Source organism: Peromyscus maniculatus, chromosome 8 (genome assembly GCF_049852395.1).
Source record: "Peromyscus maniculatus bairdii isolate BWxNUB_F1_BW_parent chromosome 8, HU_Pman_BW_mat_3.1, whole genome shotgun sequence".
Lineage (NCBI taxonomy): Eukaryota > Metazoa > Chordata > Mammalia > Rodentia > Cricetidae > Peromyscus > Peromyscus maniculatus.
Window position 1 is genome coordinate 66,428,903 of NC_134859.1, and position 27,890 is coordinate 66,456,792.

Consider the following 27,890-nt stretch of genomic DNA (forward strand, 5'->3'; position numbering starts at 1 on the left):
GTTCCAGGACAGCCAGGGCTACACAGAGAAACCCTGTTTTGAAAAATCTACCAACTAACCAACCAACCGGACAAAACCATACACACATACGCATAAGAAATAAAAACAACTCTTTTAGGAAAAGGCATTTGCAAAGGAGACAGGGTTCCAAGGCTGGGAGGCGGGGCAGTTCTTTGGAGGCATTTGTATTTCCTGGCATAATATTCTTCTTCCCATTTGTCAGCTGAGTTTTATCTCTGCTTGGCTTTGCTGATTCCAAGTGACAGATTTTGATTTCAGTTCTTTTGGACAGCTGAGGTGGTTTTTCAATTCCAGAACTGGCCTACTTAATTTCTTTTTTCTTTTCTTTTCTTTTGGTTTTTTGAGACAGGGTTTCTCTGTGTAGCTTTGGGACTTGTTCTGTAGATCAGGCTGGCCTTGAACTCACAGAGATCAGCTTGGCTCTGCCCCCCGAGTGCTGAAATTAAAGGCATGTGCCACCACTGCCCTGCTTTTCTTTTTTTGGGGGGACAAGGTCTCACAATTAGCCCTAGTTGGCCAGGAACACTTTATGTCCTTAAACTCACAGAGATCAGCCTGCCTCTGTGCTGGGACTGAAAGTGTGCATCATTACATACTGCAGCCTACCTAATTTCCTTAAACCAGGACCCATAAAACTTCTGTTACTGGCTAATCTGTGGCAGCTCCTATCCCACTTCAATCCATTCAGCAGTGGCTAAGGTAAGCAGAGTCACATGGTATAGAACTTGGACATTTAGGGCAGCAGAAGCCTGAGACAGGAGATACTTATAGCCACTAATATAACATGTATTTGTGGTTGTCATGTGTAGTCACTGTTGTAGGACTAGGAATGTCAACTGTCAGCAAGAGAAGGTACCTTCTGGAGGAAGTAAGTAAGTGGAATGAGGGGATGTTTGTTGAATTGCAGGCATATGATATCACTTTAAATGGAATGGTACAGAAAGCCTTTTTTTTTTTTTTTTTTTTTTTTTTTTTTTTTTTGGTCTTGTTTTGGTTTTGGTTTTTCGAGACAGGGTTGTAAATGCCCTGGCTATCCTGGGACTCTGTAGACCAGGCTGGCCTTGAACTCTCATAGATCTGCTTGCCTCTGCCTTTCAAGTATTGCAATTAAAGGTGTGTGCCACCACAGTTCGGCCAGAAAGCCTCTTTGTTGAGTGTTCTTCGAGTTGAAACCTAAAGGACATGAAGGGAAAAGGTGAGAGTGATGGGGGATGAAGGAAGAAGGAAAAAAGATATGATAAAAAAAAAGCCAGCTAAGCAGATCAAGAAGGCCAAAAGTGACGAGATGAATGTGGAGAAGTGGAATGTTAGGGAACAGAGTTTGCAGTACTTTGTGGAACAAGGGAGATCCTAGCCAGCATCTCCCAAGCCCCTAACACTAGCTACATGCCAAGAGGATGCCAAGAGTCTCAAAGTAGGAAGAACAGAGGCCAGGACAACTGTAAGAAGGTGAGTATGAGCTTCTGGTGATCCTGAGAACTTAACACTCCTGAAAATTACTGCGTTTATAGTCTACTTAAGTTTAGAGATGTGGCTCTCAATATAGCCAATAGATGATCACTAACCAGCAGTTTGGGATCCTTTCGATATACTTTACTCCTTAGTATTATGTAACGAAGAAAACATTCATCATTGGATTCCCATATTATCTCATATTCTTACAGCAACCTTGTGAGCTGGGCTTCCTAGATAGGAAAGCTAAATATCAAAGCGATTAAGAGTCTGTCGAAGTCACTGTCTATTAGTAGCTAGCCTATAATTTACAGCAAATATGCCATTTCCAAAGCCTATTGTTATTTCATTGCATTTTCTGGATGATTTTTCAACTGAAATGGTTAAGAAGAGATACAGAGCCGGGCAGTGGTGGCGCACACATTTAATCACAGCACTTGGGAGACAGAGGTGGGCAGATCTCTGAGTTCCAGGACAGCCAGGGCTACACAGAGAAACCCTGTCTTGAAAAACCTATTTTAAAAAATGATACAGGGTCAGCAAGATGACTCAGCAGGTAAGGGTGCTTGCTGTTAAGCATGAGTACCTGAGTATTCTCCATGATTTCTGCAAGTATCCTGTGATCTCCATATGTATGCCATGGCTTGGGAGTTTCCACATACAGAAGGACACCAATAAATATAAATAAAAAATTTAAAGACTGCAACAACACATTAATCCAATATAATATCATTAGCTTGGGGCTGGAGAGATGCCTCAGAGGTTAAGAGCACTGACTGCTCTTCCAAAGGTCCTGAGTTCAATTCCCAGCAACCACATGGTGGCTCACAACCATCTGTAATGAGATCTGGTGCCCTCTTCTGACCTGCAGTAATACATACTGTATACATAATAAATAAATAAATCTTTAAAAAAATATCATTAGCTTTACATCAGTTGAGAAAGGAGGAATGCCTTTTTTGAGGGGGGAAAGATCACAGTATTACACTGAAGTACATAGAATTTCAGAGTTGAGATAATTTAGAAGCCAGTTCATGTGACACAACAAAGTCAGAAATCCTGTTACCAGCTTGATGAGATGTTATTGGGTTTTCATTGGAAACCACACTGGGGTTAGGAATATATCCATCCCTACCAGTTCTCAGCTGTCAGTTACTATTAGAGCATCACCAAATTCCTTATTCCCTTCAGTTTCCTTAGCTATTAAAGAATTAAATATCTTCTTCACGGACCATTGACAGATAAAAGAAGACAGATATGAAGATTGAATAATCCAGTCACAGAGGAGTGCAATGTTGGTCCTATTTACAGTTTCTTTAATAGCACAGCTACTTCACGTCTGGATTGTCACCTCTCTGTATTGTTTTAGCAACATCCTTAGGTTAAATCTTGGTGGTCACATAAAGTATGCCTTTTTCCTTTCCTTGATATCTTCACAGATATCCGATTACAGTTGAAGGAATTAAGAGATATGGGAGGAAAAATTTGTTCTATTGTCGAGCTGGGAAGCTGGGGTGAGTCATCTGTGTGAATCTCAAGAACTATTTAGATTGAATGCGTGGGTCAAAGATGATTTTCAATTCTTAATGTGAAGCTCTGTCCGAAGTTGGAATGGTAATTTGGGAAAGAAAGTGTACTGGGACACTGGTGATTTCATTAGCACTGGAAGGGAGTGTGTGTATGTGTCCTTTCTGCGAGATACTTGAACCTGAACGGTGCTATTCCCTGCCACCCAACAGGCAATTTGAAAGGTCATCTATCGCTACGAATGACTGGTCGAACGTGAATACTATAAAGATAGCCAAGCAGCTTCGCTGGAACACCCAGCCTCTTTTAGGGAAGGTGGGGACTAACTTCGGTCTTGTCTCTTCAGAGCTGGCCGCAAGATGGTGCTGGGGAGCTCGCATGCCACTGGCGGGACGCTCCTGATTCACCCGCCCGGCAGAGAGACTACAACTCCCGGGGTGCTCTGGGAAGGGAGGCGGGAGGGGGGAGGGTCTCGGGGGGAGGGAAGCGAGGGCGGGCCTTCCGGGTGTGTGCTTCCGGCGTCGGCGGCCGCGGCCGGGGACGGTGTGAGAGCGGTAAGATGGCGGCCGCAGCGGTGGTAGAGTTCCAGAGAGCTCAGTCTCTACTCAGCACCGACCGGGAGGCCTCCATCGACATCCTCCACTCCATCGGTAAAGGTCCTGGCGCCGTCCCCGCGGCCCCGCCGGCCCGGCGCGGCCTGTGTCGGTCGGAGGCAGCGGAGAGGGGCCGGGCTAGCCGGCTGTGGTGCTGCTGACTCACTGTGTGTGAGGGGGGCCGGGCCGGGGGCGCAGGCCGCTCGGGGCCCCCGGGAGCCCTGGGGCTTCCAGTCGGGCGGGAAGCCCCGAGGCAGTCCGCGCGTCCACCTGCTGGCTGCTGACTCACGGTGGGCGCAGCGCGGCGTGGAGAGAGGGCCGGGCCGGGTTCACCAGCCCTAAGGGTCCCGGGTTGTGGCCCGCGCGAGCCGGCCCGCGGCTGGGGGCCACTGCTGGTCACACGCTGCTCGCAGAGTGTGTTCCTGGAAGGCCCGGGCGACAGTCGCTCGGGACTGGCATTTCCCGCCGTTGTTATCAGCACAGGTTGCTCCGGGTGGGAGCGGAGCGCGAGCGCTTCTCCTGGAGTTTTCTTCCGCGGGACGGGACGCTGGGAGCCGCTGCTTACCCCCCAGCCCCGAGCAGCAGGTTCCAGCAGAAGAGGGCCACTTCTGGGTGTGGGGGAGAGGAGGGGTGCCACACACCTCAGATTGGCATTTGGTGGAGGTGGCCCAGACGGTCTTCTGTCCGGTGTAGACTGTGAGGAGGCGAAGTGCCGGGGTGGGACCGCCGGGACAGAGGAGGTGACTAATTCTCCCCGGTAGGGGTTGAAGTTAGTTCAGAGTTAGTTGTCTGTTGTTCTGGGAACTCTTTGGAACCGGCCAGCCCCACATTGTGGGAGAAAAAGAAAATTTTAGCATCATAGTGTGATTGTCTTAAACCTCAGGGCAACAGGAAAGTTGAAATAGGAGCCTTCAGCCGGTCGGTCGCCTTCTACTGGGATTCAGGTGTGAACAGGAATAAATGCCAGGAATAAATGGCAGAGAAGGCTTTTTTTAAAAAAAATATTCAGTCCTGAAGGGTTCAGTTAGGGCATGAGAAGCTTCTTGTGATAATGTGATCTTTTAATTGTATCCTGATTCGGATTGGCTCAACAAGTAGTTAGTGAATGCATATATATATATGACTTCCAGGATGTTGGTGCTTATGTGGACTTACTGTTGAATTTCAGCTCTCAACATTTGCACAGAGAAAGGACAGTAACAAGAGCTTGATGGCTTTATCTTTGAGGGACTAGAAAAGAAGAGGCGATGATGCTCACGGTGTGTTTTGAAGGAATAATGTCGAGCAAGTGCTTTTCAAAGTTCTGATCCTAAATCAGTTTTAGAACAGTACCAGAGCTACCCAGTTGTTGTTACGTAGGTATTTTTCTGTGAGCACACGTTAATATTTATAAGTAATCTGAGGAGCATGAGTTTTAACAGTTTTTGTGCCTAGTGCTTAATTTGTTTGCCTTTCAGAAAGTAGAGATTACTGATAAGCGTTGCCATTAGAGTATTTCTTGGTTGCTCACCACACTACAGGAGAGTCCCCAGCAAGCTCCCTGTTAGAGCCAGCTTGAGTCATGATGGGTGACAGCCTCACTTTTTCTGGACTCCATCATGAAGTATCAAAATCTTGTTTTTTGTCAAGTCATGATGGTTTATAAGAGCAGTGGTAACTAGTGATGATCACCAAAATAAGCACTACAGACTTTGGAGACTGTCTGAGGTTCAAGTGGCTGAATAATTATTAACAGTTGAAAGTGGGACAGACAGAAAGTTATTTTAACAGGACCTGAATCCATTATGAGGCAGCAGTCTGTCCTAAGTGTAACTTGAACATCACCGAAGCTTTGATAGGGATTTGTCTAGAATTGCTTTATAGAATTGTTTATTCCTAATAAATACATCCTTTAGCTAAAGCTTTCTATAGACTTAAAAGTTTATTGAAAGACTTGGTTTATAGTCGTCAATAACTTTATAATTTGATTTTAGTTTGTGATAGGTAAATGCACAGCATTTAAAAAAAATCGTGCAACATAGTGTCTAGCGTGGGGCTCATCACCATGATTGGAAAGGATTTGCTTTAGTTTTACTTTAAGCAAACAGCAGACATTTCAGTGTCTAGGTGAGGTGGATTCTAAGGGAGTGATTAAAAAGGCTCACTTGAAAAGGACTCTTTTTTTCTTTTTTTCCTTCCAAGACAGGGTTTCTCTGTGTAGCTTTGTGCCTTTCCTGGATCTCACTCTGTAGCCTAGGCTGGCCTCGAACTCACAGAGATCTGCCTGCCTCTGCCTCCTGAGTGTTGGGATTAAAGGTGTGTGCCACCACCTCCTGGCATGGAATCTATTTTTGTATTATTACTATGATGCACGTCCTATAGATACTTGGTTATTTTACTTTCTTAGCTCTTATTTGTTTGGTAGTTTCATTTGGGAAATAGGCTAGAGTTCATAATGGGTCTATGAGAGCAAATTTTCCCCTTGCTTTTTTTTTTTAAATCATAATTTTAAGAGTTCATTTTCTTTTCTCAGTGAAACGTGACATTCAGGAAAATGATGAGGAGGCAGTCCAGGTCAAAGAGCAGAGCATCCTTGAACTGGGGTCTCTTCTGGCGAAGACTGGACAAGCTGCTGGTAAGTTTTACAAACGGATTGTACCTATAATGCTTTTGAAACACCAGATGGAGTTTCTCTTAAAACACTGAACTACACCTAACACCCAATTCGTTTGTGGCATTCATTATTCAGTTTTATTTGCCTGACAACTTGTTGTTCTTCAATTTTGTAACAGTAAAGTGAGGGGGAAAGTCCTGTTTTTGTTGGGATATAGTAATCTGTGATTTGTTTCTTATGTTTGAATTATCACTGTATTTCATTATATATGGGCAATAGTCTTCAGCAATTTCATTGACTAGCTCTGGTATACTTAAAGAGAGTGACTTTAGGCTCTTCATTTAAAAAAATGGCTATGGATTTTGTATCCAAGTGACTCACTTTTTCTGATGCAGAATGAGTAAGACATAATGTAGTGCCTTCCTAAGACTTCTTGGTGCCTGGGACTGCTGTATATTGTTCAGACATCTTCGTGGTAACTGAACCATTGGCTGGCTGAGCTTGAGATGATAGTTCTTGAAATAAGGAGAATCCTGTTGACTAGAAAAGGCCTTTGACCAATAAAGTGGTCATAGAATCCTAAGTGTGTTTAAACTTAAAATGGGTCATTTTTGTCACTTACAGTGAACTTAGAGGGGCTGGAGAGATGGCTTACGGCTTAAGAGCACTTATTGTTCTTTTTTTTTTTTTTTAAAGATTTATTTATTTATTTATTATGTATACAGTATTCTGCCTGCATGTGTCCCTGCAGGCCAGAAGAGGGTACGGGATCCCATTACAAGTGGTTGTGAGCCACCATGTTGTTGCTGGGAATTGAACTCAGGACCTCTGGAAGAGCAGTCAGTGCTCTTAACCACTGAGCCATCTCTCCAGCCCCCACTTACTCTTGTAGAGGATCTTGATTCGGTTCCCAGCACTCCCATGGTGTCTCATAACTATCTGTAACTGTAGTCTCAGGGGATCTGAAGCCCTTTTCTGACCTCGGGGGGGAACCAGGCATGCGCATGGTACACAGACATATATTCATGTACATAACATAAACCATAAAAGAAGTTAAGTTGAAGCCGGGCGGTGGTGGCGCACGCCTTTAATCCCAGCACTCGGGAGGCAGAGCCAGGCGGATCCCTGTGAGTTCGAGGCCAGCCTGGGCTACCAGGTGAGTCCCAGGAAAAGGCCCAAAACTACACAAAGAAACCCTGTCTTGAAAAATCAAAAAAAAAAAAAAAAAAAAGTTAGGTTGAATTTAGAATTTATTTGATTAGAATAAAGGGAGTTCGGGTAAGTCACTTCATGAGTTACTTTCAATTTATGTAATAAGCAAAGAGAATGGTAGAGATAGTATAACAAAATGTCTTGAACTTATAAACTAAGATCTTTGCAATTAATGATTTATCTTTTTAATTACTGGCTTAATCAGTAGAAAGTGAAGTAAAGATGTGGATGGTGCATGCTTGTTATCTCAGTACTTCGGAGGCAGAGGCAGGCTGATTTCTGTGAGTTTGAGACCAGCCTGGTCTACATAGTGAGTTCTAGGACAATCAGGGCTATATAGTGAGATCCTCTCTTAAAAAACAAAAACAAAACAACAACAAAAACAACCTTGTATCTAGTATATACAGTGAGTGTTTCAGTGATTTTTCCTCTAATGAAGTTACTGAAATTTCATGCTTCTCCATTCTTGCTCTCTCTAACACGTGATTAGTTAGGGAATACACTGCTTCACTTGTTGGATTTTTTGGGGGGGTGGGGGTGGGAGGATGAACAGGATTTCTCTCTGTAGCTCTTGTTGTCCTGAAACTCACTCTGTAGACTAGGCTGGCCTCCAACTCACCGAGATCTGCCTGTCTCTGCCTCTCAAGTACTGGGATTAAAGGTGTGTGCCACCACACCTGGTCACTTGCTGGAATTTAATAGGTGAAATATAATAGTTTTCAAAAGCTCTTTTAGTTTGCTTACTGTTTTCTAGGACAGTTTGATCCTTATGGGTCGGTATTCACAGAACAGAAATATTGGAGCCTGTTATATTAAATTACCTATCTTTGCAATTAATTATTTGATAGACTTCTGTTGACTTTTAGCTTTGAAAATATGTCTTTTCCCTTAATGTTCAGTTTTCTTTTTTTGTTTTGTTTTTCCAGACAGGGTTTCTCTGTGTAGCTTTGCGCCTTCCCTGGAACTCCCTCTGTAGCCCAGGCTGGCCTGGAACTCACAGAGATCCGCCTGCCTCTGCCTCCTGAGTGCTGGTATTAAAGGCATGCGCCACCACCACCCGGCCATGTTCAATTTTCTTTATTGTGCATTTGATAGTTATCTGGCAGTAGGCTAAGTACCCTTCCTAAAAAATTTAAGATAGGATTCCTGGTGGAAAATAGTCCTTAGAGATCAACGAGTAATATAAGGTCTGATGTATAAGGAATGATTGAGAGTAGTTCTGAGCATTAGCAAACCAGACGCCTAAGCTCAGGGTCTGTGGACATTTTCTCCCAAGACTTGATAAAAAAATCTGCTGAGTCTGTTAGGTTCTAAGAAGGAGATTCTGATTATAAATTGCAGCTAATTCCAATGAAATTGGGAATATGATTTTATGAAATTAAAGGAATATACAAACATGGAAAGAAACTGAGTATGTGTAAGAATGAATACTCAATAGTAATAGACTAAAGTAGAAAATGAGATTTAAAAAAGATAGTTCAGATCATTTGTTCCTCTGTTGAGGTAAGAAGAACAGTACTTAGAGAAAATAATGCTAGCAGATGCTAGAGATAAAGGCAGACACCTTAGCTCACGTCTCACTTCTGCCTTTTCTAGGAAGGAAAATGATTTTCAAACAGAAAAGATAGAAATAACATCAGAGAGAATTAAAGACAAGGTAGGTGAGAGAAGAGAGAGCATATGGTCTTTATGTTTCTTTCTCTTGGCTCTGACAGTTTCTGTCTTTTGGCATCAAAGGAATACTAGCAGATACAAGTGCAGAACCACTTACTCAGAGGAGTAATGAGGATGAAATATATGAACACTTAGAGTAGGCAATATTATTACACTTTTCAGGAAGAACAGCCAAGGCTGCTACACAGAGAAACCCTGTCTCGGGGGAAAAAAAAGATGGGAATAGACTGCTTTCTAAATATATTAGTCACTAAAATATGGAAGAAAGAATATTGTATCAGACTACTGCTTTTTTTCCCCTCTGAGACAGTTTCTCTGTGTAGCTTGGTGCCTGTCCTGGATCTCGCTCTGTAGACCAGGCTGGCCTTGAACTCACAGAGATCTGCCTGGCTCTGCCTCCCCAGTGCTGGGATTAAAGGCGTGCGCCACCGCCGCCTGGCCAGACTACTTGTAATAAGCAGTCACAAACTAGGGGTATATATAACTCAGGAGTGGAATACTTGCCACTCAGGAGCCCCTCCAACTCCTACATGCACATATACAAACTATGCTTTATAGAATAATTCAAATTTAGAAAAGTAAGCTGGGCGATGGTTGTATACATCATTAATCTCAGCACTTGGGAGGCAGAGGCAGGCGGATCTCTGAGTTTGAGGCCAGCCTGGTCTACAGAACAAGTTCTAGGACAGCCAGGACTGTTACACAGAGAAACCCATCTCAAAAAAAAAAAAAAAAAAAAAAGAGATGTTTTGTGTGTGTGTCTTTTGTTTTGTTTTTTTTGAGACAGGATTTCATGTCTGTTTTGTTCTTTTGAGACAGGATATCTCTCTGGAGCCCAGGCTATGTCAAATGTACTATGTAGCCCTTGAACTTACTCATTGTGATCCTACTGCCCTAGCCTTGTGAGTTCTGGATTTATAGCACACACTAGCAGGCTAGGATTTTTTTCTTAAGGCAAAAAGGATTTATGTTGCCAGTGGTTCCAGAGCTTTCAGTCATTGTAGTGGGAGAGTATAAGATGGAACAGAACTGTTCAATTCATGGTAGATAGGAAGGAGAGAGAAGGGGCACAAAGAGGAATTTGATGAGAGAAAAAAAATCAGTGTCAACTGGAGTTATGGAAGACTCAGTAGTTCCTTAGCTGGACCTCCAAGGGCTACATAGAATTTATGTAGATTAGAAAGACATCTTGGATGGGCTTCTGGCATGAAGGCAGCTTGAGAGCAGGCTTATAGTGAGTGTATGACCATAAATGAGAGTGGAATGGAAAGAAGTTCAGACACTGGAAGCAAAGCTCAGTCCTGGGGAGTGATGGGTGAACGTTCTCATTCTGTGTAGCTTCCCCTTAGCACCTCTTATAGTTCTGTGTACCCTCTGAATTCAGGCAGATGAGGGTTTCAAGGACGCTGAATTTGCGTTTTCAGGAGGGCAAAGTTTGCTTGCCCTGAATTAGAGTTCTCAGGAGGATGAGTCTACAATTAGAGAATATTAAAGAGACACTGACACTAAGGCAGCTTCAACCTACATTCCCAAAATACTTCTTGTTTAGTTAAAACATTGTATAGGGGTTGGAGAGATGGCTCAGTAAAGAACACTTGTTATTCTTTCAGAAGACCCAAGTTTGATTCCCAACACCCATATTGAGTGGCTTACCTGTAACTCTAGCTCTAGGGGCATCTTGAGTCCTCTGATCTTTTGACCTTTAAGGACATTTGCAGGTGCACATAAGCATAATTAAAAACAATAAAGATAATTCTTTAAGCCAGGTGTGGTGATGCATGCCTTTAATCTTGGCACTTGGAAAGCAGAGGCAGGTGGATCTCTGTGAGTTTGAGGCTAGCCTGGTTTACAAATTGAGTTCTAAGACAGCTAAGGCTGTTACACAGAGAAACCCTGCCTTGAAAAACAAACATTTTTAAGGTTTAGTAAGCACCTCTCTACTGCTAATAAAGTCACTCCTGTGACTTAGATTTCCTGAACTGCTCTCTTCTCTAAGGAGAAGTGAACTTTATGATGGACAGCTTTTTAAGTCATTACTTAAGACTTAGGCTTTGGATTAATGAGGAATTGTTTTAAACTGTATAATGAAACTTTTAAAGACAAGACATCCAGACCTCACTGTGCCAAGGAAGTGTTAGTGCTGAAATGCTTGTTAGTGCCAAGGGAAGCTTTAAGAGGGGAGAGGGAGCGGGAGCGGGAGCGGGAGCTGGAGTTGGAGTTGGAGACCTCTGTCTTTGGGAAGCAGCCAGGGTATGGATTTGGAGTTAAAAACATTACTCTTGTGACTTGATATTTGCTGGTTGTGAGTGGGTGATTTTGTCCACGGTGGGCAGGTGCACAGCATATTTCATGTTCTATAGAAATGTTCTGTGAGGCCAGAAGAACTTTACTGTGTATCTTTGATTAAAATGGATAAATGAGGGAGTTTCCCCACAAGTGATCCACTGAATAAGTGGGAATGGAATACAACTTTGGTATGTAACAATATTGTTGGTATTCCATTACCTGCTGTGATTTAAAGGTTTGTTTTTTCCCTTTTCAAGACCTGATTTCTCTGTGTAGTGCTGGCTGTCCTGGAACTCAGAGATCCGCCTGCCTCTGCCTCCCAAGTGTTGGGATTAAAGGCGTGCACCATCATTGCCTAGCTAAAAAAAAGAAAATTTAAGACAAGGTCTCATCCTGTAGTCCAGGTTGACTTAGAACTCATTATGAGGCTGACCTCAGAGTCAAGGTAATTCTTCTGCCTCAACCTCCCAAGTGCTAGGATTATAGATGTGATCTACCACACCTGGCTTTGCTGGACAATATTGTTAAAACCTCTAATGTGTTTCATTACACTGAAACCGGGCATGGTTTTTGTTACAGTGGCTCAGTTTTTTCCCCCATATATTTTATTTATTAATGTATTTATTTGTGTATATGTGGGGAGTCCATGCATGCCATGTGCTTGTGTGGAACTTTAAAGACAACTTGTAAGAGTTGGGTGTCTACACTGTTTGGTTCCAGGGGCCTAAGATGGGTCATCAGACTTGATGGCAAGCACCTTTACCCCCTGAGGCTTAGTTTTTTTAAATGAACATTTTGGGGGCTGGAGAGATGGCTCAGTGGTTAAGAGCACTGGCTGCTCTTCCAGAGGACCTGGGTTTAATTCCCAGAGCACCCACATGGCAGCTAACAACTGTCTCTAACTCCAAGATCTGACACCCTCACATAGACATACATGCAGGCAAAGCACCAATGCAAATAAAATAAAAGTAAATTACTTTAAAAAAAAAGTGAACATTTTGTTTCTAATATTAAAATTTACATTTTATTTTCTAAATTGCCACCCATACAGAGCTTGGAGGACTCCTGAAGTATGTACGACCTTTCTTGAATTCTATCAGTAAGGCTAAAGCAGCTCGCCTGGTCCGATCTCTCCTTGATCTGTTTCTTGATATGGAAGCAGCTACAGGGCAGGAGGTAAGTTATAATAATGAGAGGAAGTAGATGATATGGAAAAAGTGTTTCAGTGAAAGATGCCTACTTCACTGTGGTACTGTGTGGAAGGGACAGCTGGGAGGACGCTCAGGACTTATCATGTCAGTTTCTCTTTGTTACAGGGCATTTGATACTTTGAGTCTGTTCCATGCTTTGCTTTGTAAGTGGAGATTGTCAGTGGTCCCTGGAATCCTCATTACATCAGGGTCACAAACTGATTCTTGTCTTTGAGGTATTGTATTGCCACACCTTTGTAATGTTTTCTGTGTCTGTGGTACCTTTCATCTGTGTCACAAAGTTTCTTAGGAGCACCAGTTGAGCTTGTGGCATCCTTTTCTTGTCATGTGTTGTGTGGCTTATGTGCCTTTATTAAGGGGTGAACATCCATCTGTTGTGTTGTTTGTTGTGTTGGGAAGTGACTGATGTTTTCTATACATGTTACTTACAAGTTTAAACTGGACATTGAGCTGTTCAAAATAGATCATTTCTGGAACTAGTGTTTACTGAGTGTTTATAGTAGTCCTGTAGCCAGTAGGGATACAGTTGGAAAAAAACGCATTAATATTCTCATGAGGCTTGTATTTTAAAAGGGAAGGCAGATACTATATAATATGTATGATAATATATCAAGTCAGGGGCTGGAATTGCCAGTTGGCTGTATGTCTGATTGTTTTATCTTAGGTGGGCATGCAGGTAAAAACAAAAGTCCACAGTAGTATATTGGTTGGAGTGAGGGATTTCAGAAATCGAGGATACATGGATTGATCCCACTTAGGAATTACATTTTGTTAATCTTGGTTTCTTGCTTTGATGATGCTTTTTTATTTTTTAGACTTATTTTATGTGTATCAGTGTTTTGTCTGCATGTGTGTATGTGTACCATGTGTGTGTCTGGTGCTCTTTGAGGGCTGGAAGAGGGCATTGGTTACCCTGGAACTAGTATTATGGATGGTTGTAAACTACCATGTGAGTGCTGGGGCCTGAACTCAGGTCCTCTGCAAGAACAGTAAGTGCTCATGACCACTGAGCCATCTTTCCAGCCCCACTGGGATGACTCTTGGAAGCCAAGCTACAAGCTTACAAGCTTGTAGGGCAGTCTTCAGATTTACTTGTTTGTGGTTTATGATGGTAGGTCAAAAGTAGATAATTTTTAGATAAATGCCTTTGAATCAAAGTTTTATACGTATTTTGGTGAATTAAAGAAAACATAATTTTTAGAAATGTTCATCTTATCAAGCTCTAACTTGTTTTCTAAACTGTACTTTGTATTCATGAATTCATCTTGTGTCTGAAGTAGAACTCCTTAAAACAGGCTGACCAATGACTAATAAATGCTACTTTGAACTGTGCAGGTTAAACATTATTGCGGCTGTTTCTTTGCTCACTGAAGTCTTTAGATTTGTTCCTCCCTCTCACAGGTGACTGGGTAGAACCGCACCTGCCTTCCAAGTGCTAGAATTACAGGTGTACCCCATGTCTGGCTCATTTGTCCTTTTGAGTCAGGATCTCATAGCTCTGGCTGTTTGTTCTGGAACTTGAAATCCTCTTGTAGCCTTCCAGGTGCGGGAATTACATGCACTACCATGCCTGACTGCATTTCGTCCTTTTCATATGTGTGTAACTTCAGTGTTTGGTAAAGGCTTTTTGGACAATGAGCAATTTAGCTTTTAAAAAAAAAAATCCCAAGTCTCATTCCATTAATTGGAATTTTTTTGATAGTTTTGTGGGTTATAGGTTATTTGCTATTAGAAAAATCCCACTTTGTGTGAGTATATGTATATACCCATGTCCTGTGATGGATGTATGTGAGTCAGAGGATGGCTTGTTGAATTACAGGCATGTGCCACCACACCTGACTGACTTCCATACCTTCTGTCTATATTAGATCTCTCTCTCTCTCTCTCTCTCTCTCTCTCTCTCTCTCTCTCTCTCTCTCTCTCTCTCTCTCTTTCTCTCTTTCTCTCTTTCTCTCTCTCTCCATTTTGAGACAGGGTTTCTCTGTAGTCCTGGCTGTCTTGGAACTTACTCTGTAGACCAGGCCGGCCTTGACCTCAGAGATCTGCCTGCCTCTGCCAGTGCTAGGATCAAAGGAGTATACATCACCACTTGGCTTTATATTAATTTTCTTCTTATCTATTTTGTTTTATGGATTTTTTTTGAGACTGTCTTACTGTATATTGATTGGCTAGCATTGAACAGAGGTGCATGTGCCTCTGTCTCCTGAGTGCTGAGATTAGTGTGCACCACCACTGCCTGGCTTACTTTCAAAGATACTGTACCAAGTAGCATTCTGAGAATGCTGTATCTCTTCCGCCCCTGCTTGAGCCTTCTGTTGCTCTCCACCGTCAGCTGTAGGTAATGCGTGGTTTTCTGGGGTACAGTACACCACAGCAGGGTGAGCCTCCCGTTCTGACTGCTGCTGAGCGCTGGCTTGCTGAGAGGGCAGCTCCTCGTGCTGTGCCTTTCCTTCTTAGTCTGTCTCAACCTCACTTTCTTGTATATTTTTTCCTGTTTATGCTGGTGTGATCTTAACTTTTTCAGTGACCCACATTGTATTTTGTATATGTTATATTTATGATTGTTTTACATTACATGGCAATTATGCATTTGCCTTATCATCTTTAATACAGTCTCAGTCGGGAATTATTCTATACCTGTAGTAACTCAAGGCTTTCCTCATTTCCAGTATACTTCACATTCTATGGCTACTTAAAAAAATTTTTTTTAGATTTATTTTATGTGTATAGGTGCCTTGCCTGCATGTATATATGTGCACCATATGTGTCCAATGCCTGAAGAGGTCAGAAGAGAATGTTGGATCACTGGAATTGGAGTTAGAGGCCATTGTGAGCTGCCATATGGGTGCTGGGAATCGATCCCATGTCCTCTGCAAGAGCTACCAGTGCTCTCAACAGCTAAGCGCTCTAGCCCCTTTAGCCCCTGGAGTAGTTTGTCTTAAAGGAATTACAATTTTAGTACAGTCAGACCTTGGGTGCTCAGAAAATTCTTTCTTTCTTTCTTCCCTTTTTTTTTTTTTTTTTTTTTTTTGGTTTATTTTTTTTTCCGAGATACAATTTCTCTGTGTAGCTTTGGAGCCTGTCCTGGATCTCACTTTGTAGACCATGTTGGACTCGAACTCACAAAGAGTCTCCTGGCTCTGTCCTCCTGAGTTCTGGGATTAAAGGTGTGCACCACCACTGCCTGGCCAAAATACTTTCATGAATTAAGATATGAGTTGGTATTTTTGTTTTTTGTTTTCCAAGACAGTTTCTCTGTGTAGCAGCTCTGGCTGTTCTGGAACTCACTTAGTTTACCACTGAGATCCTCCTGCCTCTGCTTCCCAGATGCAGGGATTAAAGGCTTGGCTGTGTTGTTGTTGTTTTTTTTTTAAATGTATGGACATTTGTGTATATATAACTCTGTGCACCAGGGTACAGTGTCCTCAGAGGCCAGAAGAGGTTGTCACATCCATGGGGACTGGAGTTAGACAGTTGTGAGTTCCCATGTGGGTACTGTACGTTGAACCTGGGTCCTTTAGAAGAACAGATAGTCTCTTAATCGCTGAGCTGTCTCTCCAGCCCCCTAGAGATGAGTTTGTTTAATGGATTTATGAGCATATCTCACTTTTCTTTTTGTCTAGGTGACTGAAAAGTTTTTGTTGTGGGGAAATTGATGCAGTGTTTATTCTTGCTTCTTTAAACTCTTCTGGGTGATGTGAAAAGGTAGAAGGAAGGCATAGACGGCTCACTGTTGTAGCAGTATTGAGGCCTGAGGCGAGTGGAAGTTTGAGAGTATTGTGAAGAAAGCTTGTTAAAGAGCTTTTCATCAAGAATATGAGGCGAGGGCTGACGAGATGGCTCATCGGGTAAAGATGCTTGCTGCCAAGGCTGATGACCTGAGTTTGATCCTTGGTATCTACATGGTGGAAGGAAGCACTAAGTCACTCAGACCAAATAACTATGTAGCAAGCTCCATGACCTTTAAATTTTTGCCTGGGACCGGCACTGGTTTCATAATTAATCATCATAGATAAAGCAAACCTTACAATCTGTCATTGAAAATAGATTTCAAATTCATTTGTAAAGGCAAACATTCTTGTTCTAGGAGAATGTCTGTAATGACCTTAACTGAAGTCTGGAGGTAGGGAAATATTGGTGAAATTATTAAGGCCACTCCACGTAGTTAAAAGGAGATTTATTTAATGGCGTAACTTACAAATGAAGGAATAGGTAGGTTGAGGGTTCTGGGAAAGACGCAGCAGTAGTGTCCTCTGGAGAACTCTTCTCCATCCACCTCTAGCGCCCCAGCTCCCAGCAGCAAGAGTGTGTGCGCGCTGCAAGTCCCAATCTCGGGTCTTCAGGCCCTCCCTTGGCCCCGCCTTGTGGGCGTGATAGTTACCAAAACCTCAATGGGGGTTGGAACTTCCAGACCAAAGCTGGAATGGCTACCCACTACAGGGAAATTTCTGGTCCTAGCAGCTGATACATGACCTTGTGAAAATCACTTAACATCTGGATTATCAGGGAAATGAAGAGTAGACTTGACTGCCTCTTTTGCTTAGTGATATTTCAGAGTGGTTTTTTATTTTCATTTTTTATGTGCATTGGTGTTTTGCCTTCATGTATGTATGTCTGTATAGGGTGTTGGATCCTCTGAAACTGGAGTCACAGCTGGTTCTGAGCTACCATGTGGGTGCTAGGAATTGAACCTGGGTCCTCCAGAAGAGCAGCTAGTGCTTTCAACCACCAAGCCATCTCTCTAACCCTTTGGATATTTATTGAAGTACTACATAGTATAGAGGAATGTACCAATTTCTTAGCATTAATTTTGTGAATTTGAAAAAGTACTCCACCTTAAAACTGATGGACATTTCTTAGCCTCACAAGTAATTTTCAACTTAATATTAAGAAGTCATTAATAAAATGACAAGACATTTTCAAAAAAATATTTTCAGTTTGCCTGATCTGTAGCGTGAGTTCCAGAAAAGCCAGGTCTACAAGAGAAATCCTGTCTCAAAAAAACCAAACCAAACCAAACCACACACACACACACTACACATCACATAACTATATAACACACACACACACACACACACACACACACACACACTCACTTCATCCATATCATGAATATATCTTGAGTTTGGCTTTTCAGAACACCACACAAAACTCTTAAAGTTGTGATTGGCTTGCTTTTTGTTTAGTCTTTGTTCCATTTTACCATTGTTGGAAGTCAGTTGTGCTTAGCATTGGAAATTAGATAGCCACCAGGGGGCTTCAGTGAGGAGTTAGGAAGGTTTCACTGATCTCATCCTAGTGAATTGTCTTGATGTTATTTTTGTTTACTTAATGAGCTTGTCGATCCTGTCATGTTGGATTACTTCCCTTACAGCATCTCTCAGGAGAACTTTGAATTTACATAAGAACCCATTGCATTAGCAGTTCTCCAGAAAGTTCAGTTTCTCATTTCATTACCTTATGTTCCAATTAGCAACCTTAATTTAAAAAAGAAAAACCTTACTACTGAAGTGATAGGAAACCTGCAGTTCTTCATGTGCGTTCTATCAAAGCTAGAATGTTGTGGGTACCCAACGGCATGCGCTCTCTGATAGAGAATGCTACGTTTTGTGACTTTGTACATCTTATTACTGTTTGGGTGGCAGGCAGAACTGGGGATTCAGAGCTTTCTTAAATGTGTTAGGCCAACTCTATGCTTTCCCCTTTTACAGTATCTGTTTTTCCTGTATGAGTGATAATAAATTGGCTAGTTGTGCTTAATGAGAAAGAGCAAGCTAGATGTTTGGAGCCTTACAGCTAGCTGTTAGGAACAAGACTTTGTTGTTTTGTGGTTTGGTTCTTTTCTAGACAGGGTTTCTCGGTGTAACAGTTCTGTCGGTCCTGGAACTCTAGAACAGGCTGGCCTTAAACTCAGAGATTTGCCTGCCCCTTCCTTGAGTGCTGGGATTAAAGGTGTGTACCACCACTGCCTGGCAGGAACAAGCTTTCTTGTGCTTGGAATTTCACCTCTTTTTACTAGCATAGTCACAGTATTTTACCTTACTCTTTCCAACTATTCAGGGAGAGATTTGTACTTTATATTTTTGGTTGTGAGCCTAGCCTTTAACGGCTGATCCATCTCTCCAGCCCGAGATTTGTACTTTAAAGATACCTATGATGTTAAAAAAAAAAAAAAAAAAAAAAAAAAGACATTCCAGGGCTATGTATTGAGTATTGAGGAATTCTGAATATCTACTAGGAAGGTAGAAGAGAAAGCTTTTTCTTTTTTTTTTTTTTTTTCCCTCCCCGGAGCTGAGGACCGAACCCAGGGCCTTGTGCTTGCCCACTGAGCTAAATCCCCAACCCCATAGAAAGCTTTTTCAAAAGAACACTTTTTTGTTTGTTTTGTTTTGTTCTTTTGAGACAGGGTCCCACTACATATCCCTGGCTGACGTGGAACTCACTGTGTAGACCAAATTGGCTGGCCTGAAACTCATAGGGATCTGCTTGCCTCTTCTTCCCAAGTATTGGGACTGAAGGTGTATACCACCGTACTGGTCCTAATATAATTTTTAAGAACCAAGTTGATTCTTCATCATAGTATAACCGTATTAAATGTTGAAGTATGGTGAGCAAGCATATTACGGACCAGCTCTTAAAAAAAATGTGGAGCTGGAGAGATGGCTCAGAGGTTAAGAGCACTGGCTTGTCTTCTAGAGGTCCTGAGTTCAATTCCCAGCACCCACATGGTGGCTCACAACCATTTTTAGTGGGGATCTGATGCATAAAGGCATACACTCTATCTAGAGTACTCGTGTACATAAAATAAATAACTAACTAATAAATGAATCTTAAAAGTGTTGAGGTATGGTAGTAAACGTGCTGTGGACGGTAAATAGAGCAAACTGGGAATCTGAAAGGAGGGAATTGAAGCCTTTCCACTTCCAGTGTGTGGTTAATTGGAAGAAGTGTGTGGACATCAAGTTACGTATATTGTCTCTCTTGCAGGTCGAGCTATGTTTAGAGTGCATCGAATGGGCCAAATCAGAGAAAAGAACTTTCTTACGCCAAGCATTGGAGGTAGGTGCCCACCTCAGCACTGACTTCAGATCTGTAGTCTTAGATAGATAAGATATGAGGATAAGTACCACCCTGATGGAGGAAGCATCTTGAGGAGCTCTGTATCCCCCTGTCACCTGAAGATTGCTGATAGTGCTTCCACTTACAGGAATGTCCCTGGTAGAAGTATTTATTTTTTTAAAAATGATATCATCTTATTCTATAGCTCAGGATGGCTTCAGATATTTGGCAAACTTCTTGTCTCAGTCTCTTAAATTCTGGGATTATAGATGTTAGCCACTGTGCCTGAGTCTAAATTTTTCTTTCTTTTTTTTTCCCCTTTATACAAAGAGAAACAGGGTTTCTCTTTGTAGCCCTGGCTGTCCTGGAACTCACTCTGTAGACCAGGCTGGCCTTGAACTCAGAAATCTGCTTACTTCTGCCTCCTGAGTGCTGGGATCACAGGCATGTACCACCACGCCTGGCTAAATTTATCCTTTAAATTATTTTTATTTCTTTTTGAAGTTTTAAGGCACTTTTGCTGTTTGAGTATAGAAATAAGCAGCAGTGTGGTATAGTTAACAGTCATTTGGCCATAGTAAGAAATAGTACTGGGTGTAGTTGACTTATTCAACTTCATGTTCTCATCAGAACATGTATATTCAACAGTAATAGTTTGGTAACTGTCATTCTTTGATTTCTTTCTGTGGATTTCCCCCTGTTCCCTTCAAGCAATGCCTTTTCTCTTTCCTAGGCAAGGCTGGTGTCTTTGTATTTTGATACTAAGAGGTACCAGGAAGCATTGCATTTGGGTAAGTAAACTGGTAGAAATTAATAAGACATCTAAGCTAGCTAAATGATATTCCAGGCTTGGTTATTCTTATTGACTGTTAATAATCATATTTTACTTGTGTCTAAGAAGCATTTCAGGTAGTTTACATTCATAAAATTTGTCCCAGTAAAGTTCTGTTTCAAAGTTTTGAAAAACTGGGTTGGAAGTTTGCTCAGTGCTAGCATTTACCTAGCATCACTGAGAATAAAGTTTTGGGCAGTCAGCTGGGGTTAGTCTTAAATTTACAGGACAGACATCAGTTTAAAGCTTTCAGTTTAGAACAGTAAAAGCCTTATCATTGAAATAGTAGCTGAAATTTTTTTCCCCTTTTTCTTTTTTTTTCGAGACAGGGTTTCTCTGTGTAGCTTTGCACCTTTCCTGGAACTCGCTCTATAGACCAGGCTGGCCTCGAACTCACAGAGATCCGCCTGCCTCTGCCTCCTGAGTGCTGGGATTAAAGGTGTGTGCCACCACTGCCCAGCAATTTCTTTTTTTTTTTTTTAGTTTCTTTATTTTATATATAATACCTTATTAAATTTCAGGTTTAATTTTTTTTGTAATGACTATATTTAATTTAATTTATTTATTTGGTTTTTCAAGATAAGGTTTCTCTGTGTAGCCCTGGCTGTCCTTGAACTCCCTTTGTAGACCAGACTGGCCTCAAACTCACAGAGATCTGCCTGCCTCTGCCTCCCCAGTGCTGGGATTACAAGCATGTGCCACCATGCCTGGCTTATATTTTTTGTTAATATTTATTTGTATTTAAGTGTATATGTCTGTGTGAACATTTCTACATCTGCACATACCTGCGGAGGTCAGAAGTGTTAGATCCCTGGAGCTGGAGTTACAGGTGGTTCTGAGCTGCCTGATGTGGGTCCTGGGAACTAAACTTGGATCCTCTGGAAGAGCATTGCATACTCTTAACTGTTGAGCCATCTGTCTCCATCCCTCCTATATTACTATTTGTAGATACTTAAAATCTATTTTATTTCTATTACATATTTATTTAGAGATAGCATGGTGTGCATGTGGAGGTCAGTGAACAACTGGAGTTGGTTCTCTTCTTCCAACTTTGGATCCTGGATTGAACTCAGGTTTGGTGACAGGTCGTGAAGTCTTTTGAAATTTGAAAAATTGAGCTGGGTATAATGGATCATTCCTAACATCTTAGCAGGCAGGAAGATCAGCTCAAAGTCATCCTTGGTTATAGCTAGTTTAAGGCCACACGATATGAAACTTGGTAAAACCTCCACAAGTGGGGTTGGCTCAGTTGGTAAAATGCTTGCTGTGCGTGCACAGCGATTGATTCCCAGAATTCAAGTAAAAAGCCTGGGAGGCAGAGACAGAAGACTCCCCAAGGCTTACTAGCCAGTCAGCCATCCTAACCTGTGAGCCAGCCCCATGTCTCATTGAACGACTCTGTCTCAAAAAAACAAGCCAAACAACTCTAGAGGAATGCCTGAAATTAGTGGTGGCAAGTTGTATAGCTTAGTGAAATATCCTAAAACAAACAACCCACTGAGTTATAGAACTTTTGTTGTTGTTGGTTTTTTTTTTTTTTTTTTTTTTTTTTTGTTTTTTAAGACAAGGTTTCTCTGTGTAGCCTTAGCTGTTCTTGGCTGTCTTGGAATTCATTCTGTAGACCAGGCTGGCTTTGAACTCACAGAAATCTCCCTGCCTCTACTTCCCAAGTACCATCACTGCCAGGCAGAATTATATAACTTTTATTTAATTATTTTTAAATTTATTTATTTATTTTTTAAAGATTTATTTATTTATTATGTATACAGTGTTCTGCCTACATATATGCTTGCAGGCCAGAAGAAGGCACCAGATCTCATTATGAATGGTTGTGAGCCACCATGTGGTTGCTGGGAATTGAACTCAGATCCTCAGGAAGAGCAGCCAGTGAGTGCTCTTAACCGCTGAGCCATCTCTCCAGCCCCTATATAGCTTTTATAAGGTTAGTTTTGATGACTAGGGAGATAGCTCTCTCAGTAAAATGCTTGCCATGCCAACTTGAGGACCTGTGTTTGAACTCCAGAACACATGTAAAAAGCTAGGTGTGGTGACACACACTTCTGATCCCAGTGCTGGGGAGCAGAGACAGGACAATCTACAAGGAGGAAAGAGAGAGAATGGCCTCCCACAGGTTGGCCTGGCTTCCACATCCATATTTTATACACAAACACACAAAAGTCAAGAAGTTGAGTGTTAATATTTTTGGGAGCTGGAGTGTTTCTCATTATTATTTTAATGTTTTTATTAGTATATATTGATTATGTATAGAGTTTCGTCATGACATTGTCGTGAGGTATATGATATATGTCAGTTGTGTTCCCCTCCTCCTGTTACTCTTGTCCCTCTTCTACTCATGCTAATCTCTTTCCTTGTCCCAGCTAGCTTCCCTTCTCCTCTTAGGTTTTCTTGTTTTGTAATCGAGTGCTTTTCATTAAGGCTGCTGTTAGGATAATGGTGAGGGTTTGTTTACAGGACGATGAGCACCTCACCAGTAGGCACACCATTGAAGAAAATGTTTGTTTTTCCCTCATCAGTCATTAATTGCACTTAAATCCTCCTTCTGTGATCTTTAAATAGGCTAGAAATTTTCCATTGCTTGCTTCTTTTAGATTTACTTTTATGCATATCAGTGTTTAGCCTGCATGTATGTATATATTTATGTATATATGTGTGCATGCCTATGGATGGTGTAAGTCACCATGTGTATACTGGGACTTCTGCAAGAACAGCAAGTGTTCTTAACCACTGAACTATCAATCCAGTTCCAATTTCCACCTCCTCTTTTTTTTTTTTTTCTTTTTTTCTTTTTAAATGAAAGGTGACTTGGAACCAATGTCTTATTTATTTTGTTTGTTTGTTTTATTTTAATTATTACGATTTTTTTTTTTATTTTTAAATTTCGTGTGTTTCACCTGCATGTATGCCTGGTGCCCTCTGAGTCCAGAAAGAGAGTCAGATCCCCTGGAACTGGAGTTGTGGATGGTTGTGAGCCATCATGTGGGGCTTGGGAATCGAACCTGGGTCCTCCGGAAGAGTAGTCAATGCTCTTAACCACTGAGCCAATTCTCTAGCCCTCCACCTCCTCTTTTTGAGACAGGTTCTCATAAGTTCAGGCTCCTCCTGCTTTACCCACCCCCCCTTTTGCTGGGATTACAGGCATGTGGTAACATGCATGTCTCTACTTACTCTTTATAATAAGATCCCATTTCCCTTATGATTTATTAAGTTAAAAATATTGGCAGTATTGAATGTTTATCCTGCAAAAATGTCAATTCCATTTATTTATTATTTTTTAAATTTATATATATATATATTTGGAGGCAGGGTTTCTCTGTATATACTGGCTGTCTTGGAACTTGCCTTGTAGACCAGGCTGGTGTGTTTTTAATAAAATCTCAATCATTTTATTTCATCAGTAAAGACTTGGGAGCCAGATCTTGGGGTGAAAGCCTGCTAGTTCAGAGAGGCAGGGGAAACACCCAGTTCACCTTTCCTCCTCTACTGTCATTCCGGAAAGAGACCAAAAGAATACCCCTCCCTTCTCCTTCCTATGTGTCTCTTTCTCCCTCTTACTCTCTGTGATTTTTTTCTTGTTCACTTCCTGTCAGCTGGTTGCTTGCTCCGCCTCTTGACCTATGGTTGACTTTATTTAATCCTGTTTATAATATTTAAGCAGAAAGCTCTTGGATGAAAGGTGTGTGCTAGGGCTGAGCCACACCACAACCAGAAACAGGTTTTTCCAGTAAATAACACAATCTCGGGGTTCATAGTGTGATCAAATATCTTGCAACAGACTGGCTTTGAACTCCACCTGCCTCTGCCTCCCAAACGCTGGGAATAAAGGTGTGTGCCATCTTGGCTGGCCTATGTATGTATGTATGTATGTATGTATTTTTGAGATGGGTTTCTCTGTTTAGCCCTGACTGTCTTGGAACTTGCTCTGTAGACCAGGCTGGCTTCAAACTCAAGAGTTCTGCCTGCTTCTGCCTCTCAAGTGCTAGAATTAAAGGCATGTGCCACCATGTCTGGCCAACAGGTTTTTAAGGAGATAGTAGTGTTTTTTTTTTTAAGCTAGCTTTAGTGAGATATAATTCAGATTCATAACATATCTGTGTGTGTGTGTGTGTGTGTGTGTGTGTGTAAGTGTAAGTAAGTGCCAAAGATCAATCTTGGGTGTTGTTTCTCAGGATTGTATACTTTTTTTTTTTCCTGGAGACAAGGTCTTGTGGAGCTCTAGCGGGCCTAAAACTTTTCTATGTAGAGTAGGTAGGCTGGCCTCAACTCAGAAGATCCACCTGTGTCTCTGCCTCTGCCTCCTGAGTGTTAGAACTAAAGGTGTGTGGTCCCATACCTGGCTTCATCTTGTTTTTGAGACAGGGACTTGGAGCTCATTGATTAGGGTACACTGGCTGACAGGTGAGCCCCTGGGGTCCTCCAACACTGGGATTAGAAGTGTATGTCATCATGCCTCGATTTTTACATTGTTCTGGACTCTGGGGGTTGAACTTAGGTTCTCAAGTTTGTGTGGCAAGCACTTTATGAATTGAGTTAGTCCCCAGCCCCCAAAATTTACCTTCCATAGTTACATAATTCAGCAGGTGTTTTTTTTGTTTGTTTGTAAAAAGTATATTCACTAAGTTGTGCAATGACCACTACTAATTTCAGAACATTTCCATCACTTCAGAAAGAAGCCATCAGCTGTCTTTATTCATTAATTCTTCATTCCTCTCCTCATTTCCTAAACCCTGGACAACTAGTATTTGCTTTCTGTACAGATCTTCCTGTTTGGGGCAGTTCATATGAATGGAGTCATATAATAGGTGGTCATCTTTTGCTTTGCATCATGTTCTCAGTATTCACCCATTTTGTCACATGTGTCAGTTGCTAAGTAATTGTCCCATGGATGTAGTGTGTATGTGTTTTCCCCTGAGTGTATATGCATATGTGTGGAGGCCAGAGGTGTCTTCCTCAGTCATTGTCCACGTTAGTTTTTAGACAAGGTCTCTCACCGAGTGTGGGTGTTCATGGTTTTAGCTAGACTCGATGGCCACTGAATCCAAGGGATCCTTTTACTTCTCTCTTGCAGTAACCTTTTATTTGTGTACTGGGGGTCTAAGCTTGTGTTAGTGTGGAAGCCTTTACAACTGAGCAGTCTCCTCAGCCCGTGGCTGTAGCATATTCATCACTTGACAGACTTTTGTTCCCTTCCCTTTTTGTTACTAGAATACTGCTGTTTCCAATGAACCCGTTTTTATTTTGAATACTGGCCTCCAGGTGGGGTTACTAGGTCAACTGAGAGCAATAGTTTTTTGAAGAGCAACCAAGCTGTTTCCCAAGTGGCAGAAACATCCTCATCAAAACTATCTTTTAGTATAGTTTTCTTTATGTATATAAAGTAGGATTTCCTTATGGTTTTGCATTTTTTAAAAGATGTATTTGTTTATTATGTATACAGTGTATCCCTGCAGGCCAGAAGAGGGCACCAGATCTCACTACAGATGGTTGTGAGCCACCTGTGGTTGCTGGGAACTGAACTCAGGACCTCTGAAAGAACAGCCTGTGCTCCTTAACCTCTGAGCCATCTCTCCAGACCAGTTTTGCATTTTTTTAAATATATTTTATTTTACTTTTATGTGCATTTGTGTTCTTGCCATGGGTGTGGGGATCCCCTGAAACTGGAGTTACAGACAGGTGTGAGCTGCCATGTGGGTGCTGGGAATTGAACTCAGGTCCTCTGGAAGAAGAGTCAGCGCTCTTAATCCCTGAGCCATCTCTTCAGCCCCAGTTTTGCATTTCTTTAATGATAAATAATGTAGAGCATCTTTACATGAGAAGTATCTATTCAGATCATGTATGTGGCATCTGTGTGAGCAGATATGTGGCAGTCAGAAGACAGTCCAAGAAAGTCAGTTCTTCCCTGCCGTTTGGTTTCTGGGGGTTGAGCTCGGGTTGGCAGACTAGCAGGCAGGTGTATTTACCAGTTGAACCACCTTTTTTGTTTGTTTTTCAAGATAGGGTTTCTCTGTGTAGCATTGGCTATCCTGAAACTCGCTCTGTAGACCAGGCTGTTCTCGAACTCACAGAAATCCTCTTGCCTTTGCCTCCTGAGTGCTGGGATTACATACTGGGTATGCATACTACCACATCTAGCTACCAGTTGAATTACCTTGCTGGCCCTGTTTTTATTTTTTTATTTCTATCACTTAGCACTGGTAATTTACAAATATTTAGTCCTATTAGTTAGGATTGATTCTTCATAAATATTTTCCCCCATTCTTGTGAGTTATTTCTTCACCTTTTCAGTTGTTCTCATTTTGTAGTACAGACTGGTCTTAAAGTGTGTGTGTGTGGTGTGCATGTGTGTGGGTATATATTTGTTCACATGTGTATGTGTATTCATTTGTGCATGTGTGTGCGGGTTTGTGAACAAACACATGTATGTGAGGGGTGCAGAGTTTGACACTGGGAATCTTTCTCAATTGCTTTGCACCTTATATGCTGAGGGAGTGTCTCTCACCTGAACCTGAACTTTTGCATTCAGCTTTGGGAATTCCCTGTTTCTACCTACCAAGTTTGGTTATAGGCGTGAACCAACGTGCCTGATGAATTTTTTTATTTTATTGATGGTATCCTTAAGTTTTGTGCCAGCAAATGGCCCAGCAGGTAGAGGTGCTTGCTTGCAGGCCTGAGGACCATGAGGTGGCAGGTGAGAACTGACTACCAGGAGTTGTCCTCTGACTTTCACATGCCTGCTGTGGCACGACTGGGCCTGGGCATGTGCATGCACATGTGTGCACAGTAAATAAAGTTCACTTAAATTATAATAACATCCTATTTATCCATTTCATTTTCTTTTGTTGCTTATCTTTTTTTAAAATTTATTATGTATACAAGTATTCCATCTGCATGCATGTATGCAGGCAGGCCAGAAGAGGGCACCATATCTAACTACAGATGGTTGTGAGCTACCATGTGGTTGCTGGGAATTGAACTCAGGACCGCTGTAAGAGCAGCCACTGCTCTTAACCTCTGAGCCATCTCTCCAGCCCCTTGTTGCTTATCTTATTGGTACAAAATTAATATAAACTCTCCAGTTGTCTGTCTTTCTTTTTGAGACAAGGTCATACTATGTAGTCTTGGGTGGCCTGAACTTAGAGATCTTCCTGCTTCTGCTTTCCCAGTGCTAGGATTAAAACCACTACACGGCTCTGTTTTAGAGGTTTTATAGCTATAGTTCGTTCGTTCGTTCGTTCGTTCGTTCGTTCGTTCGTTCGTTCGTTCGTTCGTTCCTTCCTTCCTTCCTTCCTTCCTTCCTTCCTTCCTTCCTTCCTATTTTGATATAAGATCTCACTAGGTAGCCCGTGTTGGTCTGGAATTAATTATATAACCCAGTCTGGCCTCATGCTCATATTCCTGTTTCAGCCTCCTAA

The 27,890-nt window shown here is 41.8% G+C and overlaps 1 protein-coding gene across 1 annotated transcript in view; it reads left to right on the plus strand.

Annotated features, from left to right (window-relative positions):
* The first annotated feature begins 3,418 nt into the window (after positions 1-3,418).
* The window catches only part of Psmd11 (proteasome 26S subunit, non-ATPase 11), a 39,374-nt gene continuing 14,902 nt past the window's right edge, over positions 3,419-27,890 (plus strand). Inside the window, exons 1-5 of the mRNA XM_006977518.4 lie at positions 3,419-3,650; positions 6,106-6,207; positions 12,410-12,534; positions 19,557-19,628; positions 20,362-20,419. Coding sequence (XP_006977580.1) covers positions 3,560-3,650; positions 6,106-6,207; positions 12,410-12,534; positions 19,557-19,628; positions 20,362-20,419 — 448 coding nt within the window. The 5' untranslated portion in view covers positions 3,419-3,559. The remainder of the gene's footprint in view (positions 3,651-6,105; positions 6,208-12,409; positions 12,535-19,556; positions 19,629-20,361; positions 20,420-27,890) is intronic.